This window comes from Piliocolobus tephrosceles, chromosome 1 (genome assembly GCF_002776525.5).
Source record: "Piliocolobus tephrosceles isolate RC106 chromosome 1, ASM277652v3, whole genome shotgun sequence".
Taxonomy (NCBI): domain Eukaryota; kingdom Metazoa; phylum Chordata; class Mammalia; order Primates; family Cercopithecidae; genus Piliocolobus; species Piliocolobus tephrosceles.
Genome location: NC_045434.1, coordinates 93936701 through 93953713, shown reverse-complemented (window position 1 = coordinate 93953713; position 17013 = coordinate 93936701). Strand labels below are relative to the sequence as shown.

The 17013-nt window shown below is 45.0% G+C and overlaps 1 protein-coding gene across 1 annotated transcript in view; it reads left to right on the top strand.

Annotated features, from left to right (window-relative positions):
* Nucleotides 1–16: 16 nt before the first annotated feature.
* Nucleotides 17–17013, top strand: part of CCT3 (chaperonin containing TCP1 subunit 3) — a 28294-nt gene continuing 11297 nt past the window's right edge. The window contains exons 1-7 of the mRNA XM_026457048.1: nucleotides 17–278; nucleotides 2849–2910; nucleotides 3819–3869; nucleotides 3964–4026; nucleotides 5413–5509; nucleotides 12254–12371; nucleotides 16378–16564. Coding sequence (XP_026312833.1) covers nucleotides 248–278; nucleotides 2849–2910; nucleotides 3819–3869; nucleotides 3964–4026; nucleotides 5413–5509; nucleotides 12254–12371; nucleotides 16378–16564 — 609 coding nt within the window. The 5' untranslated portion in view covers nucleotides 17–247. The remainder of the gene's footprint in view (nucleotides 279–2848; nucleotides 2911–3818; nucleotides 3870–3963; nucleotides 4027–5412; nucleotides 5510–12253; nucleotides 12372–16377; nucleotides 16565–17013) is intronic.

Genomic DNA, 17013 nt, shown 5'->3' with positions numbered 1-17013 from the left:
ATCGTGCTCTCTCTGCCTAACTTGTCTGGTCGTTCTTGCGTAGAAGGCGGGACTCAGGATGTCAATTGGTCTGTTTTTGTGCCGATCAATGAGATGGGTGCGGTGATTGGTGACTACCTTGAGAGTAGCGGGTTAAGGTGTAAGCCCTGAGGAGGCAGCGTTTTCTGGGTTTCTGTCTGGTTCTCTCTCTCCAGAAGATTCTGCCGGTTCCCCCAGCTCTGGGTACCCGGCTCTGCATCGCGCCGCCATGATGGGCCATCGTCCCGTACTCGTGCTCAGTGAGTTCTGGGGATGCCAGGAAAGGGACCCCCTTTTCACCCTTCTCTGTCCATGGTTTTCTGTGTTGCCTCAGCTCCGTCCCGCCCTGACTCGGCCCCTGAGCCTTCCAGTCATCATCTTCATTTTGGAAGCCCGGTGTCCCGCTTTCCTTTCTTCCCTTAACCTGTTCGCTTCTCTTCACAAACTCAAACTGACCTTTTTCTCGCCGAGCCTCTTTTCTTGACCTGTGCTCGTCTTGGGAAGCTCTTTCCCACTCCGCGTTCTGTCCCTCAGTCCCCACGCTTCCCCCGCCGCTGCGCCCTTTCTAGCCTGATTGTCCCTGAATAGCTGCATGAATAATGTTTTTTGTTTTTCAGTTAGGTCTAGCTTTGTATCCTTGGTCCATCCCTTAGTAGCGGTCATTTAAATGTTTCAATCTGTATTACGGAGTTAATAGTATTTCCTAGTAGAATTGTGAGAATTAAATGAGATAAGTGGGCAGACTACTGCTTGAAGAGGGTCTGGTGAATAGGTAATAATCTTGGTCACTTTACGTTACATTTATTTTCAGTAAAAGTCGTTTGAACAGCAACCCTGTTCCTGAAGTAACCCTACTTGCTTCACTGATCATAGATGTAATCGTTCCCTCCGTGTCCCCGGCGTTGTAATCTTTCCCACTCACCAGTTGGGTTTTCCCAGATTTCTCGACTGGTCACCTTTTCCCTTCGGAAGATCCCTTATTTATTTTTTCTTTCTATTTTTTGAGGCAGAGTCTCGCTCTGTCACCCAGGCTGGGGTGCAGTGGCGCGATCTCTGTTCACTGCATCCTCTGTCTCCCAGGTTCAAGCATTTCTCCTGCCTCAGCCTCCCCAGTAGCTGCGAGTACAGGCGCGCGCCACCACGCCAGACTAATTTTTGTGTTTTTGGTAGAACTGGAGTTTCACCATGTTGGCCAGGCTGGTCTCCAACTCCTGAGCTCAGGTGATCCACCCACCTCAGCCTCCCAAAGTGCTGGGATTACAGGCGTGAGCCACCTTGCCTGGTCCCTTATTTTTTCTAATGAGCACCACCTCCCTTGGCTTCCTTTGATATGTTTCCATTCTGTGTGTAACTTCTGTACCTCATCTGCAGAGCCTGACTAGCCATCTCCCCTCCCTTACCGTCTTCTGTATACTGAATGCCTTTCAGAGTTTTTATTCATTATCTCTGTACCTGGGAAATAACTTTTAAGGAAAAAAATAAATAAAACTTAACGCTATTTTGAAAAAAAAAAAAAAAAAGAGGTTGGGTGCAGTGGCTCACGCCTGTAATCCCAGCACTTTCGGAGGCCGAGGCGGGCGTCTCATGAGGTCAGGAGATTGAGACCGTCTTGGCTAACTCAGTGAAACCCCGTCTCTACTAAAAATACAAAAAAAATTAGCCGGGCCTGGTGGCGGGCGCCTGTAGTCCCAGCTACTTGGAGGCTGAGGCAGGAGAATGGCGTGAACCCGGGAGGCGGAGCTTGCAGTGAGTCGGGATCCCGCCACTGCACTCCAGCCTGGGCGACAGAGACTCCATCTCAAAAACAAACAAACAAAAAACCTTCTTTCTGATGGATTGTAGGTCCATGCGGGTTTTTGGTTACAGCTCCCTGAGATAGATGTAAATCCTAAGCATTGTGGGTGTTTTGGTTTGATGGGACTGGATTGAAAGATTTACAGACTTAAATTGTAAGGGAATGTAATTTAGAGAGAGGAAGGAAATAAACATTATGTTGGTTTGGTTGTAACCACTGGCTTGTCTCCACTGGGATGACCTGGGGGTGAGTGGTGTATTTGCAAAGCTCCTTTCAGATCTGCATTAATCTCTGGCATTAGTTGGCTGTGACCAATTAGGCTCCCAGTTAAAGTATGTAGTCAGTTCTTAGTGGTGGTAAATGGGTTACTGAGGCCTTCTTATTACATCCAGTTATGAGGTGACTATATAATTTATCTTGCATACTGTTGAATGTGTTCTAAACAGTATGCTGTGGGGGCACTATCACTAATTATGTTGGACCTGTTAGAGTATGATCCCCCTTTCCAAGCAGAAAATGTGAATTCCCAGACTCTTTCCCTGCTTACATAAAGCAATGAATGGTCATTTCTTAGGGTCACCAGCCCTTTGAGAATCTGATAATAGCTGTGGATCCTCTTTCCGGGAGAAAAAAAAAAAAAATTGCAGTATCTCTCATTTTCTCACATAATCTCAGGGAGTTCACTATCCCATTAAGGCCCATTCATGGATCTCAGGTTATGAATCCCTGCTGTAAATATATGAATATCTGGTTAGAAGATAAGTATTAACCAGGATTCCAAAGTTATTTCTTAATATATCAAGGGTTGAAATACAGAAGGAAGTAAACAGCCATAGGGACATATGTTTACAGGTTTTTGAGATATGGTTGACATGTAATAAACTGCACTTATTTAAAGTGTAGAGTTTGATAAGCTTTGCTGTGTGGATACACCATGAAACCTGCATTCTTATTTTTCAAAGACTGGGAAATAAATAGCTTGTGTATGATGGGGCAGTCCTGGGCTGTTGACTGTTGTGTTTTTATCTATTTTAGGCCAGAACACAAAGCGTGAATCTGGAAGAAAAGTTCAATCTGGAAACATCAATGCTGCCAAGGTCACAAATCTTTTAAGTGTTTATGGTAGTTTGCCTCCAGCTATCTTCCCTGGTATTTGGTCATAGCCCGTGTGTCCTGTACATCTAGACTTTATAGAGTGAGCAAATAGAGGAAAAGTTGACCTCTTCTTTCAGAACATTTTCCTGATGATGGTAGGGGAAAGGAAGCCCTCCCCTTCTGAGTTAGGACTGATAATCTTCTCGTATTGTGCATTATTCCGTTGCTGTGTATTGTTTTATAGTATTCTATTTGTGTTTGTCTCCCATACTAAACTGAGTTACTTGAACAGAAGTACTTTGTTAATTCCCTTTTGTATTCCTAGTGCCCACTGTAGATCTTGAATAGATATTCGGTAAATGTCGTTTGAATGAAATAGTGAAGTAGCCTTATATCTGATTTAGGATGGTGTAGAGGCCACTGTCATGGAAAGAAATACTAAGACGTGGACTTCTAGTAATTAGGACTGCTGGGAAACAGAAGCTCTGGGAGCCATTTCCCCCTTACTCTTGTGAAAAGTCATTTCTGTATCCATCCTGAAAGCATTCCCAAGGGGAGAAAAACAACAGAGCTAGCCACATGCTATATCTAAAGTGGCATGCTGTGTCTAAAGTGATTGCTAACCATGCTTTAGGGGTATCATTAAAAACACTGACTCTGGCTGGGCGCAGTGGCTCATGCCTGTAATCCTAACACTTTGGGAGGCCGAAGTGGGTGGATCACTTGGACCCGGGAGTTTGAGACCAGCCTGAACAACATAGTGAGACCCCGTATCTAAAAATAAAATGAAATTAAAATAAAATAAAACACTGGCTCTGTGGGTTGTTCATGCCCCTTTCCCCTATTACTCCAACATTCTCACGCTATCCTCTGATTTGTGCTTGCATGTTTTATGTTCCCTTTCCATTAGACTATTGCAGATATCATCCGCACATGTTTGGGACCCAAGTCCATGATGAAGGTAGGCTTATCTCTTCCTAAAAATCTTAAAGACTACAATTTATTTCTTCCTGTTATCTAGGACACTTTAAATATACCTTTTGCTTTCATCTTAGATGCTTTTGGACCCAATGGGAGGCATTGTGATGACCAACGATGGCAATGCCATTCTTCGAGAGGTGTGTTTTGTTTTTGTTTTTTTCTTTTTTTCTTTCTGACAGTTCTATAAACATAAGGGACCTATTAAGATACAGGCTCTGATTAGTTTTTTTAGGGCTGCCATAACAGATTACCAGAAACTGGTTGGCTTCAACAACATTTTTATTAACAACAAATTTATTATCTTTTTTTTTTTTTTTTTTTTGAGACGGAGTCTCACTCAGTCGCCCAGGCTGGAGTGCAGTGGCCGGATCTCAGCTCACTGCAAGCTCTGCCTCCCGGGTTTACGCCATTCTCCTGCCTCAGCCTCCCGAGTAGCTGGGACCACAGGCGCCCACCACCTCGCCCGGCTAGTTTTTTGTATTTTTTAGTAGAGACGGGGTTTCACCATGTTAGCCAGGATGGTCTCGATCTCCTGACCTTGTGATCCACCCGTCTCGGCCTCCCAAAATGCTGGGATTACAGGCTTGAGCCACCGCGCCCGGCCTAAATTTATTATCTTATAGAATGAAGCTAGAAGTCTGAAATAAAGGCGTCAGCAGGGCCATGCTCCTTCTGAAGTCTCGGGAAGCTCCCCACTTTTCTTCTCGCTTCTGATGGTTGCTGGCTTTCCTTGGCATGAACTTGGTCTCTGCCTCAGTCTCCATGTTATTTCCCTTGTGTGTCTCTTACACAAGGACACTGGTGATTGGACTTGGAGCCCACCCTAATTCAGAATGACCATATCTAACTTGGTTACATCTGCAAAAACCCTATTTTAAAATAAAGTAAAATTCACAAGTTCTGGGAGTTATGACTTCAACATAACTCTTTTTTGAGATGGAGTCTCTCGCCACCCACGCTGGAGTGCAGTGGTGTGATCTCGGCTTACTGCAACCTCCGCCTCATGAGTTCAAGCAATTCTCCTGCCTCAGCCTCCTGAGTAGCTGGAATTACAGGCACGCGCCACCACCCCCGGCTAATTTTTATACTTTTAGTAGAGACAGGGTTTCGCCACATTGGCCATGTGGTCTCGAACTCCTGACCTCAGGTGATCCACCTGTCTCCGCCTCCCAAAGTGCTGGGATTACAGGTGTGAGCCACCGTGCCTGGCTGGCTTCAACGTATCTTATTGAAGAACACAATTCAACCACAGTGGTGCCTCCAGTAGATAAGCTAAAAGATATCGGTCTGTCTTCTGGAAGCTTTAATAGTTGAGTTCATGTAATACATTTTTTCCCAAAAAGAATTTGGAAAGTGGTTTACTTAAGCTATTTGGGGTGCCATTTTTAATCTTTCAAGATATGGTAAAACATTAAAGGAAAAGTAAGTACGTATAGAAGCAAGAAGCCCAAGAGTTAGGGCCAAGCTTCATGAGTTAAGAAGTCTTTGAATAGTGTGAATTCATTAGTGATCTACCTTTTTAGATTCAAGTCCAGCATCCAGCAGCCAAGTCCATGATTGAAATTAGCCGGACCCAGGATGAAGAAGTTGGAGATGGGACCACATCAGTAATTATTCTTGGTAAGAGGAAAATAAGAGATTGGTAAGAAAAATTAGAAATAACACCCGCGGGCCGGGCGTGGTGGCTCAAGCCTGTAATCCCAGCACTTTGGGAGGCCGAGACGGGCAGATCACGAGGTCAGGAGATCGAGACCATCCTGGCTAACATGGTGAAACCCCGTCTCTACTAAAAAATACAAAAATCTAGCCGGGTGAGGTGGCGGGCGCCTGTAGTCCCAGCTACTCGGGAGGCTGAGGCAGGAGAATGGCGTAAACCCGGGAGGCGGAGCTTGCAGTGAGCTGAGATCCAGCCACTGCACTCCAGCCTGGGCGACAGAGCGAGACTCCGTCTCAAAAAAAAAAAAAGAAATAACACCCGCGTCATATTTTAAGTAGGAAATTATTGTTACCAATCCACTAATTACAAATATTTAAATAACTTATTGGTTATTTTCTATGTATTCTCTCCAGTTGAGTATAAAACATTTATATGAATAGGGTGAGCCATGCAAATCTGGCTGATAAAGTAATAGTTAATTCTCTTTATTCACCATAAGTTATAATTTTTTTTTTTTTTTGAGACAGAGTCTCAGTGTGTCACCAGGCTGGAGTGCGGTGGCAAGATCTTGGCTCACTGCAACCTCCGCCTCCCGGGTTCAAGTGGTTCTCCTGCCTCAGCCTCCCAAGTAGCTGGGACTATAGTCGCGCACCACCACACCCAGCTAATTTTTGTATTTGTAGTAGAGACGGTTTCACCATGTTGGCCAGATGGTCTCTATCTCTTGACCTTGTGATCCGCCTGCCTTTACCTCCCAAAATGTTGGGATTACAGGCGTGAGCCACCACGCCTGGACAAGTTACAATATTCTATAAAGTCACCACAAACACTGAATTGGCAAATAATAAATCATTGCTTCTATAGAAAATACAGGGTTAAGTACCTATAAGCCTCTGGTCACACTTTCTTTTTTCTGTTCGTTCGTTTGTTTGAGACTTGAGTCTTGCTCTGTCGCCCAGGCTGGAGTGCAGTGGCACAGTCTCGGCTCACTGCAAGCTCTGCCCCCTGGGTTCACACCATTCTCTCGGCTCAGCCTCCCAAGTAGCAGGGACTACAAGGTGCCCGCCACCACACCCGCCTAATTTTTTGTTTTTGTATTTTTAGTAGAGACGGGGTTTCACCGTGTCTGTCAGGATGGTCTTGATCTCCTGACCTCGTGATCGGCTCATCTCGGCCTCCCAAAGTGCTGGGATTACAGGCGTGAGCCACTGCGCCCGGCTGGTCACACTTTAATCAACTGATAAATATAAATATATACCTTATTGTATGTGTTTTCTGTCTTCAAGACGCCCGTTTAATATATACAGTTGATTTATTAGCATTGAACTCATAGCCCATAGCAATATAACTCGTGCCTGGACAAAGCTCACCTAACATGTATTTTCTCTGTAAGGCACATCACAGCCTTCTTGCACATAGAAGCATTAGATAGCAGTTAAGCACTACACTTGTGAGCCATTATAAATACCAAAATCGTCAAGAAAAATGTAAAAAACATAACCTTAAATATACTGCATAAAGGACACTTTTTTTACAGTGTGAGAGCTAAAGGCCTTGTTTGACCTCACCTAGGAATGTCATTGGGTGACTCAGATTTTTTGCCATCCTGTGAATTTCCATGAATGACTATGAAAGTGTCATGAATATTGATTTGGGGGTTGCAAATAATAAGAAATGAAATCTTTAGGATAATGACCCTGGGCTATGTATGTTTAAAGACTGATCTTTCTACTTCCTATAGGATCATAATTATTTTTCAAATCTTGGTCTGTTGCCTTTATTGTGTAAATATCAAGATGATAGTAAAATTTTTATGCCAGAAACACTGGTTTTAAAAAATCTGATTGCAACCAAGTGTGGTGGCTGACGCCTGTAATCCCAGCCCTTTGGGAGGCCAAGGTGGGCGGATCACGAGGTCAGGAGTTTGAGACCAGCCTGGGCAACATGGAGAGACCTCATTGCTATAAAAAAATTTAAAAATCAGCTGGATGTGGTGGCACACACCCGTAGTCCCAGCTGTTGGGGATACTGAGGTCGGTGAGGCAGGAGGTTGAGGCTGCAGTGAGCTGTGTTCGTGCCACTGCACTGCAACCTGAGCAACAAAGCAAGACCATGTCTCTTTTTTTCTTTTTCTTTTTTTTTTTGAGACAGAGTCTTGCTATGTCACCCCGGCTGCAGTGCATTGGCACAATCTCAGTTCACTGCAACCTCCGCCTCCCAGGTTCAAGTGATTCTCCTGCCTCATCTTCCCTAGTAGCTGGGATTACAGGCATGTGCCACCACACCTGGCTTATTTCTGTATTTTTAGTAGAGACAGGGTTTCACCGTGCTGGCCGAACTGATCTCCTGAGCTCAGGTGATCTGCCAACCTTGGCCTCCCAAAGTACTGGGATTACATGTGTGCGCCACTGCGCCCAGCCAAGGGATGCTAATTTATAGTGTTGGCCCACATACCTAAAAATAAAGTTCTTAATCAAAATTATTATTTATTTTTCGTAGAGATGGGGTCTCATGTTGCCCAGGCTTGCCTCAAACTCCTGGGCTCAAGCATCTCCTGCCTCAGCCTCCCGAAGTGTTTTTTTTTTTTTGAGATGGAATCTTGCTCTGTCACTCAGGCTAGAGTGAGTTATGCAATCTCAGCTCACTGCAGCCTCTGATGCTGGGTTCAAGTGATTCTCCTGCCTCAGCCTCCCGAGTAGATGGGATTACAGATGCCCACCACCGTGCCCGGCTAATTTTTGTATTTTTAGTAGTGACGGGGTTTCACCATGTTGGCCAGCTGGTCTTGAACTCCTGACCTCATGATCTACCTGCCTCAGCCTCCCAAATTGCTGGGATTACAGGCTGTGAGCCACCATGCCTGGCTAAGCCTAGCTGATTTTTCAAATTGAATTTACTTATTTGTTTATTTATTTTTGAGACAGAGTCACCTAGGCTGGAGTGCAGTGGCACAGTCTTGGCTTACTGCAGCCTCCACCTCCAGGGTTCAAGTGATTCTCCTGCCTCAGCCTTTCTGTTAGCTGGGATTACAGGTGCCCACCACCATGCCAGGCTAATTTTTGTATTTTTAGTAGAGACAGGGTTTCACCATGTTAGCCAGGCTGTTCTCAAACTCCTGACCTCAGGTGATCCTCCTGCCTCAACCTCCCAAAGTGCTGGGATTACAGGCGTGAGCCACCATGCCCAGCTTCTCAGCCATCTTTTAAAATGCAATAATATGCTGCTTAATGATGGGTATATGGGCCGGGCGCGGTGGCTCAAGTCTGTAATCCCAGCACTATTGGAGGCCAAGGCAGGCGGATCACAAGGTCTAGAGTTCGAGACCATCATGGCCAACATGGTGAAACACCGTCTTTACTAAAAATAGAAAAAATAAGCTGGCTGTAGTGGCGCGCGCCTGTAGTCCCAGCTACTCGGGAGGCTGAGTCAGGAGTATCGCTTGAACCTGGGAGGCGGAGGTTGCAGTGAGCCCAGATCCCACCACTGCACTCCAGCCTGGCGACAGAGCAAGATTCTGTCTCAAAAAAAAAAAAAAAAGATGGGGATACGTTCTGAGACAAATGTGTTATTAGACAGTCTCATTACTATGCAGACTTCATGGAGTGCACTTCACAAATCTGGGTGGTACAGCCTACTATATACTTAGGCTGTATGGTATAGCCTATTGCTTCTAGGCCACAAAGCTGTATAACATATTACTGTACTGAATATAGTTATAATACGGTGGTATTTGTATAATAAGCATAGCTGAACATAGAAAAGGTACAGTAAAAATATGATATTATAATCTTATGGGACCACTGTCGTATATGTGGTCCATTGTTGGCCAAAATATTGAGTGGTACATGACTGTATTTTTTTATTTTTCTTTCAATATACATGATTGACACTGAGGAATTGAAACAAAATATATTGAATTCAAACACTGGAGCACATACTAATGAATAACATATTATGTACATTTCTTTTTTTTTTTTTGAGACGGAGTCTCGCTCTGTCGCCTGGGCTGGAGTGCAGTGGCCGGATCTCAGCTCACTGCAAGCTCCGCCTCCCGGGTTTACGCCATTCTCCTGCCTCAGCCTCCCGAGTAGCTGGGACTACAGGCACCAGCCACCTCGCCCGGCTAGCTTTTTGTACTTTTTAGTAGAGACGGGGTTTCACCGTGTTAGCCAGGATGGTCTGGAACTCCTGACCTCATGATCCGCCCGTCTCGGCCTCCCAAAGTGCTGGGATTACAGGCTTGAGCCACCGCGCCCAGCCTATGTACATTTCTAAAAGCTTATTTTACCTGCCAATAAGCAGGTAGTACAAGCAATTTGTGCAAAAGGCTTTTGACAAAAAGAATATTTACAATACTCTCTTTACACTTTTTCTAGAAACAGGCTTTTTGGTGTGTGTGTTTGTATCTATGTATGTGTTATTTTGTGTGTGTCTATTAGAAAGTAAAGATAAATTTATTCATTTTGAGACAGTCTCACTCTGTCACCCAGGCTGGGGTGCCTGGGCACAGCCTCCACTCACTGCAGTCTCTGCCTCCCAGATTCAAGCAATTCTTATGCCTCAGCCTCCCAACTAGCTGGGATTACAGACACCCGCCAACACACCTGGCTAATTTTTGTATTTTTGGTAGAGACAGTTTCACCATGTTGTCCAGGCTGGTCTCAGAACTCCTGTCCTCAAGCAATATGCCTGCCTCGGCTTCCCAAAGTCCTGGGATTACAAGGCGTGGGGTAAAGACAAATTTTAAAAGAAGGAGATGTTTTACCAATAATCCCTCATCTAGGGGGTAAATTGTATACATTTTCTTTTTTTTTTTTTTTTTTTTTTGTTGGAGTCTCACTCTGTCACCTAGGCTGGAGTGCAATGTCACGATCTTGGCTCCCTGGTTCAAGCAATTCTCCTGCCTCAGCCTCCCAAGTAGCTGGGAATACAGGCACGTGCCATCATGCCCGGCTAATTTTTGTATTTTTAGTAGAGACAGGGTTTCACCATGTTGGCCAGGCTGGTCACGAACTCCTGACCTCAGGTAATCCATCTGCCTTGGCCTCCCAAAGTGCTAGGATTACAGATGTCAGCCACCACACCCAACCTTAATTGTGCACATTTTTAAATTTTAACTTTTTATTTTTTTGAAACAGAATCTTGCTCTATTGCCCAGGCTGGAGTGCAGTAGTGTGATCACGGCTCACTGCAGCCTTGACCTTCTGGGCTCAATGAGCCCAGCTTCCCAAGTAGCTACAGGCACATGCCACCATACCTGGCTGATTGAATTTTTTTTGTAGAGACAGGGTTTTGCTATGTTGCTCAGGCTGGTCTAAAAACTTGAGGGCTCAGGTGATCCACTCACACTACCCTCCCAAAGTGCTGGGATTACAGGTGTGAGCCACTGCATCCAACCCTGAATATTCTTTCAAATGTAAGTTTTTATGTGTTTTGTTGTTGTTGTTGTTGTTTTTTTTTTTTTTTGGAGCCGGAGTCTCGCTGTGTCGCCCAGGCTGGAGTGCACTGGCCGGATCTCGGCTCACTGCAAACTCCACCTCCCGGGTTCACGTCATTCTCCTGCCTCAGCCTCCCGAGTAGCTGGGACTACAGGCGCCCGCCACCTCGTCCAGCTAGTTTTTTGTATTTTTTAGTAGAGACCGGGTTTCACTGTGTTAGGCAGGATGGTCTCGATCTCCTGACCTTGTGATCCGCCCGTCTCGGCCTCCCAAAGTGCTGGGATTACAGGCTTGAGCCACCACGCCCGGCCTTGTTTTGTTTTTAGTTTGTTTTAGTTTGTTTGTTTGTTTGTTTCCAGCAGTTTGACTAGATCCTAAGGTATTAAGGTACTAATAAACAAGTCAGTTTTTCTTTTGTCCATTTTTCTTTATTTTATTGCCTTTAGAGAAATTTTTTTTTAGAAAGATCAAGAGAAGGCCAGGTACAGTAGCTCACGCCTGTAATCCCAGCACTTTGGGAGACCGAGGTGGACAGATCACCTGGTTCGAGACCAACCTGGCCAACCAACATAGTAAAACCCATCTCTACTAAAAGTACAAAAGTTAGCTGGGTGTGGTGGTGCATGCCTGTAATCCCAGCTACTTGGGAGGCTAAGGCGGGAAAATCGCTTGCACCTGGGAGGCAGAGGTTGCAGTGTGCAGAGACTGTGCCACCGCACTCCTGCCAGGGTGACAGAGCGAGACGCCTCAAAAAAAAAAAAAACAAAAAGATGAAGAGAGTAAGTAAGCCCTGGAATCATTCTTTCTTCATTTTGTTTATTCAGATAGGGTCTCACTCTGTCACCCAGTGCAGTGGTGCAGTCAAGGTTCATTGCACTCCTAACCTCCCAAGCTCAAGTGGTTCTCTTAACCTCAGCCTCCTGAGTAGCTGGGACTGCAGGCTCATACCAGCACACTAAGCTAAATTTTAATTTTTTTTTAAAGACAGGGTCTTACTATGTTGCCCAGGCTGATCATGAATTTCTGGGATTACAGGTATAAGCCATCATGCCCAGCCTGATCTTTTAAAAAATGGACAGCAAGGATGTTTTCTGTATGAATTGCCCTGTCTTATACAAAGTGTAAAATCTGGAATGGTATGAATGGCCAAATGTCGTATCTTTTGGGAGAGTCTGATTTAGGAGATTATTTTTTGGAAGAATAATGAAGTTACTTGCCTTGATATCCAGATACTTTTAAATATTACTATGGTGCTTATATCTTTTTCAGCGGGGGAAATGCTATCTGTAGCTGAGCACTTCCTGGAGCAGCAGATGCACCCAACAGTGGTGATCAGTGCTTACCGCAAGGCATTGGATGATATGATCAGCACCCTAAAGAAAATCAGGTATCTTGGGGGCAAGAAATAGGTAGTATCAAATATGAGAGGCCTGGCCAGACTTGGTGGCGCCAGACTTGGTGGCTCATGCCTGTCATCCCAGCACTTTGGGAGGCCTAGGTGGGCAGATCATGAGGTCAGGAGATTGAAACCTTCCTGGCCAACATGGTGAAACCTTGTCTTTATTAAAAATACAAAAAATTAGTTGGGCATGGTGGCGCATGTCTGTAGTCCCAGCTACTCGGGAGGCTGAGGCAGAAGAATCTCCTGAACCCAGGAGTCAGAGGTTGCAGTGAGCTGAGAGAGCCCCATTGTACTCCAGCCTGGTGACAGAGCAAGACTCTGTCTCAAAAAAAAAAAAAAAAAAAAATTAGCCGGGTATGGGTGGCGCACACCTGTGATCCCAGCTACTCGGGAGGATGAGGCAGGAAAATTGCTTGAACCCAGGAGGCAGTGGTTGCAGTGAGCCAAGATCTCTCCATTGCACTCCAGCCTAGGCAATAAGAGTGAAACTCCGTCTCAGAAGAAAAAAAAGGCATATATTACCTCTAGCTTCAGGGAATTTTAGTTAAGGTTTAACATCGTGTGGAGTCATGTAGAGCAGGTCTTGAATAAACGTTTTTGTTTAAAAAGTAAAACTTGGCAGGGCCCAGTGGCTCATGCCTGTAATCCCAGCACTTTGGCCGAGGTGGGCAGATCACGAGGTCAGGAGTTAGAGACCAACCTGGCCAACATGGTGAAACTTCGTCTCTACTAAAAGTAGAGAAAATTAGCTGGATGTAGTGGCAGGCGCCTGTAATCCCAGCTACTCAGGAGGCTGAGGCAGGAGAACCGCTTGGACCCAGGAGGTTGCAGTGAGCTGAGATTGTGCCACTGCACTCCAGCCCAGGCGACAGAGTGAGACTGTCTCAAGAAAATAAAAAGTAAGACCTGGACTGGGCGCGGTGGCTCACACCTGTAATCCTAGCACTTTGGGAGACCAAGGTGGATGGAGCACCTGAGGTCAGGATTTCAAGACCAGCCTGGCCAACATGGTGAAACCTCCCTTCTACTAAAAATGCAAAAATTAGCCAGGCGTGGTTGCATGCTCTTGTAATCCCAGCTACTCAGGAGGCTGAAGCAGGAGAATCACTTGAACCCCGGAGGCGGAGGTTGTGGTGAGCCAAGATCGCGCCATTGCACTCCAGCCTAGGCAAACAGCAAAACTCTGTCTCAAAAAAATATAAAAATCTATGATGTATTCTTTTTTCCATGCCTGACTGGAAATTGTTTTGTTTTTTTTTTTCTTTATTTAAATGTTCTACTCATATGGTTGAGTCACTAGATGCATAAGTGTTTAGTAATTTGGTGAGGTTTGTATTATACTGTCTGCTCTTTTTTTTTTTTTTTTTTTCCCTAAGATGGAGTTTTTTCTTTTTTTTCCTAGTCTGGGGTGCAATGGCGCGATCTCGGCTCACCGCAACCTCTGCCTCCCCGGGTTCAAGCGATTCTCCTGTCTCAGCCTCTTAAGTAGCTGGGATTACAGGCATGCGCCTCCACGTCCAGCTAATTTTGTATTTTTAGTAGAGACAGGGTTTCTCCATGCTGGTCAGGCTGATCTTGAACTCCCGACCTCAGGTGATCCACCTGTCTTGACCTCCCAAAGTGCTGGGATTACAGGCATGAGCCACTGCGCCCAGCCATATACTGCCTGCTCTTAAACAAGTTGTACACTAGTACCTGTCTGGCACACTTAAGGAATGAAGTGTTTAATTATTTTTATGCAGTAAGCTCTGTGAGAATGTAGAAGTACCTAAAGATTTTATTGTGTGGAGCTGCACCCTTAGAAAGTTTTTTGTTGGCCGGGCGCGGTGGCTCAAGCCTGTAATCCCAGCACTTTGGGAGGCCGAGACGGGTGGATCCACGAGGTCAGGAGTTCGAGACCATCCTGGCTAACACGGTGAAACCCCATCTCTACTAAAAATACAAAAAACTAGCCGGGCGAGGTGGCGGGTGCCTGTAGTCCCAGCTACTCAGGAGGCTGAGGCAGGAGAATGGCGTAAACCTGGGAGGCGGAGCTTGCAGTGAGCTGAGATCCGGCCACTGCACTCCAGCCTGGGCGACAGAGCGAGACTCCGTCTCAAAAAAAAAAAGAAAGTTTTTTGTTTTGTTTTGTTTTGAGATGGAGTTTCACTCTTATTTCCCAGGCCGGAATGCAGTGGCTAGATCTCGGCTCACCTCAACCTCTGCCGTCTGGCTTCAAGCAATTTTCCTGCCTCAGCCTCCTGAGTAGCTGGGATTATAGGCATGTGCCACTAGGCCTGGCTAATGTAATTTTAGTAGAGATGGGGTTTTTCTCCAAGTTGGTCAGGCTGGTCTCAAACTCCTGACCTCAGGTGATCTGCCCACTGCCTGCCTTGGCCTCCCAAAGTGCTGGGATTACAGGCATGAGCCACCGTGCCTGGCCCGAAATATATATATATTTTTAATCAAGTAATAACTGCCTACCTAGAATACTTTAGTCTTATGTAAAAACATTTTTTGGGGGGAGTGGGGAGTCTTGCTCTGTTGCCCAGGCTGGAGTACAGTGGCATGATGTTGGCTCACTGCAACCTCTGACTCCTGGGTTCAAGCAGTTCTCCTGTCTCAGCCTCCCAAGTAGTTGGGACTACAGGCACATACCACCATACGTAGCTAATTTTGGTATTTTTAGTAGAGATGGGGTTTCACCATATTGGTCAGTCTGGTCTCAAACTCCTGACCTCAGGTGATCCACCCACCTCGGCCTCCCCAAAAATTTATTTTTTAGAGATATGGTCTCACTCTGTTGCCTAAGCTGGAGTGCAGTGGTGCAATCACAGCTTACTGCAGCCTCCAGCTCCTGGACTCAAGCAGTCCTGCCCCAGCCTCCCAAGTAGCTAAGACTACAGATGTGTCCGCCATGCCCTGCTAAGTTTTTTTATTTTTCATAGAGATGAGGTTTACTATGTTGCCCAGGTTGGTTTTGAACTCCTAGCCTCAAGCTATCCTCAGTCTTCCAAAGTGTTGGGATTATAGGTGTGAAGCATGGCACCCAGCCCCCTTTATCTTAGATACTACTTTTGGAGTCATTGCTTCTTCCCAAAAGTCCATAATTCAACCATTTAATAATTGGTATATTATGTGCCTTTCACTGTTAAAAGAGGGATTTGGTTTATTTTGGGGTGTTTTTTTTTTTTTTGAGACAGAATCTCTGTCGCCCAGGCTGTAGTGCAGTGACACGATCTCAGGTCACTGTAACCTCTGCCTCCAGAGTAACTGGGACAACAGGCACAGGCCACCATTGCTTGCTAATTTTTGTATTTTTAATAGAGCTGAGGTTTCACCATATTGGCCAGACTGGTCTCGAATTCCTGACCTCAAATGATCTGCCTGCCTTGGCCTCCCAGAGTGCTGAGATTACAAGTGTGAGCCACCGTGCACGGCCAAAAAAGAGATTTTAGCATTATGTGAAAGTATCTTGTGAGGAGAGACTGAAATTAATATAAAAATGGAAAATACATAAAATGTGTTTACAGTAACATAAAAACACAAAGATGACCAGTTGGTGATCATCTTTGACCACTGTGGCACACCATGAGTTAAAAATAAAATTTGCTGTTCAAAATGAATGATTAATGAAACTCTTAAAGTTGGCTAGTTACAGGATAGAGTTTCATAGAAAAAAAAGTGTCTTGATCTGAGTTGTAAAAGTTGAAAAGTTTACTTGGTTGAAGCAGAAGATAAGGAACAAATTATTTTACTATAATCTTTGTATGTAAGTGTAAAGGGTTGCTCAGGGAATTAAGGCACCTTCTACAGATGAGTTGTAATCTTGCTGAAAGGTAGAGGAATGGACAAAGGTTACCTCCTAATGTTCTTTTTGTTTCCTCCAAAGGAACAAGTCCTCGTGTTCTGCCTCTTGGTCCATTATTATAGTCACTAAGGTATAGATGAGGCACATCTCTACATATCTAAGATGCCTTCTTCACTTATTGTCTGGTTTTCTTTTCTCTAGTATCCCAGTCGACATCAATGACAGTGATATGATGCTGAACATCATCAACAGCTCCATTACTACCAAAGCCATCAGTCGGTGGTCATCTTTGGCTTGCAACATTGCCCTGGATGCTGTCAAGACGGTACAGTTTGAGGAGAATGGTCGGAAAGAGATTGACATAAAAAAATACGCAAAAGTGGAAAAGGTAAACTTTCGCAGTGTATACGTTGGGTCAAATTATATCTTAGCATGAGTCATCTCACTTGTGAGGAAATAGTTTGTTTTTAGTGTTGTTTTGTTTTGTTTTTGTGACAGAGTCTCACCCTGTTGCCCAGACTGGAGTACAGTGGCACAGTCATAGCCCACTGCAGCCTCAAAACTCCTGGCCTCAAGTAAATCCACTGATTTTCTAGGACTACAGGCACATGCCACTGTGTCCAGCTTTTTTTTTTTTCTTTTTGTAGAGATGAGGGTCTCATGTTGCCCAGGCTGGTCTTGAACTCTTGGCCTCAGGTGATCCTCCCACTTCAGGCTCCCAAAGTGCTGGGATTACAGGCATAAACCATCGCACCCTACTTGAATGAAATAGTTTTAAATCAGAGCAAAGTATGTTTGTTTGTTTTATATGGAGTCTTGCTCTGTCGCCCAGAGGCT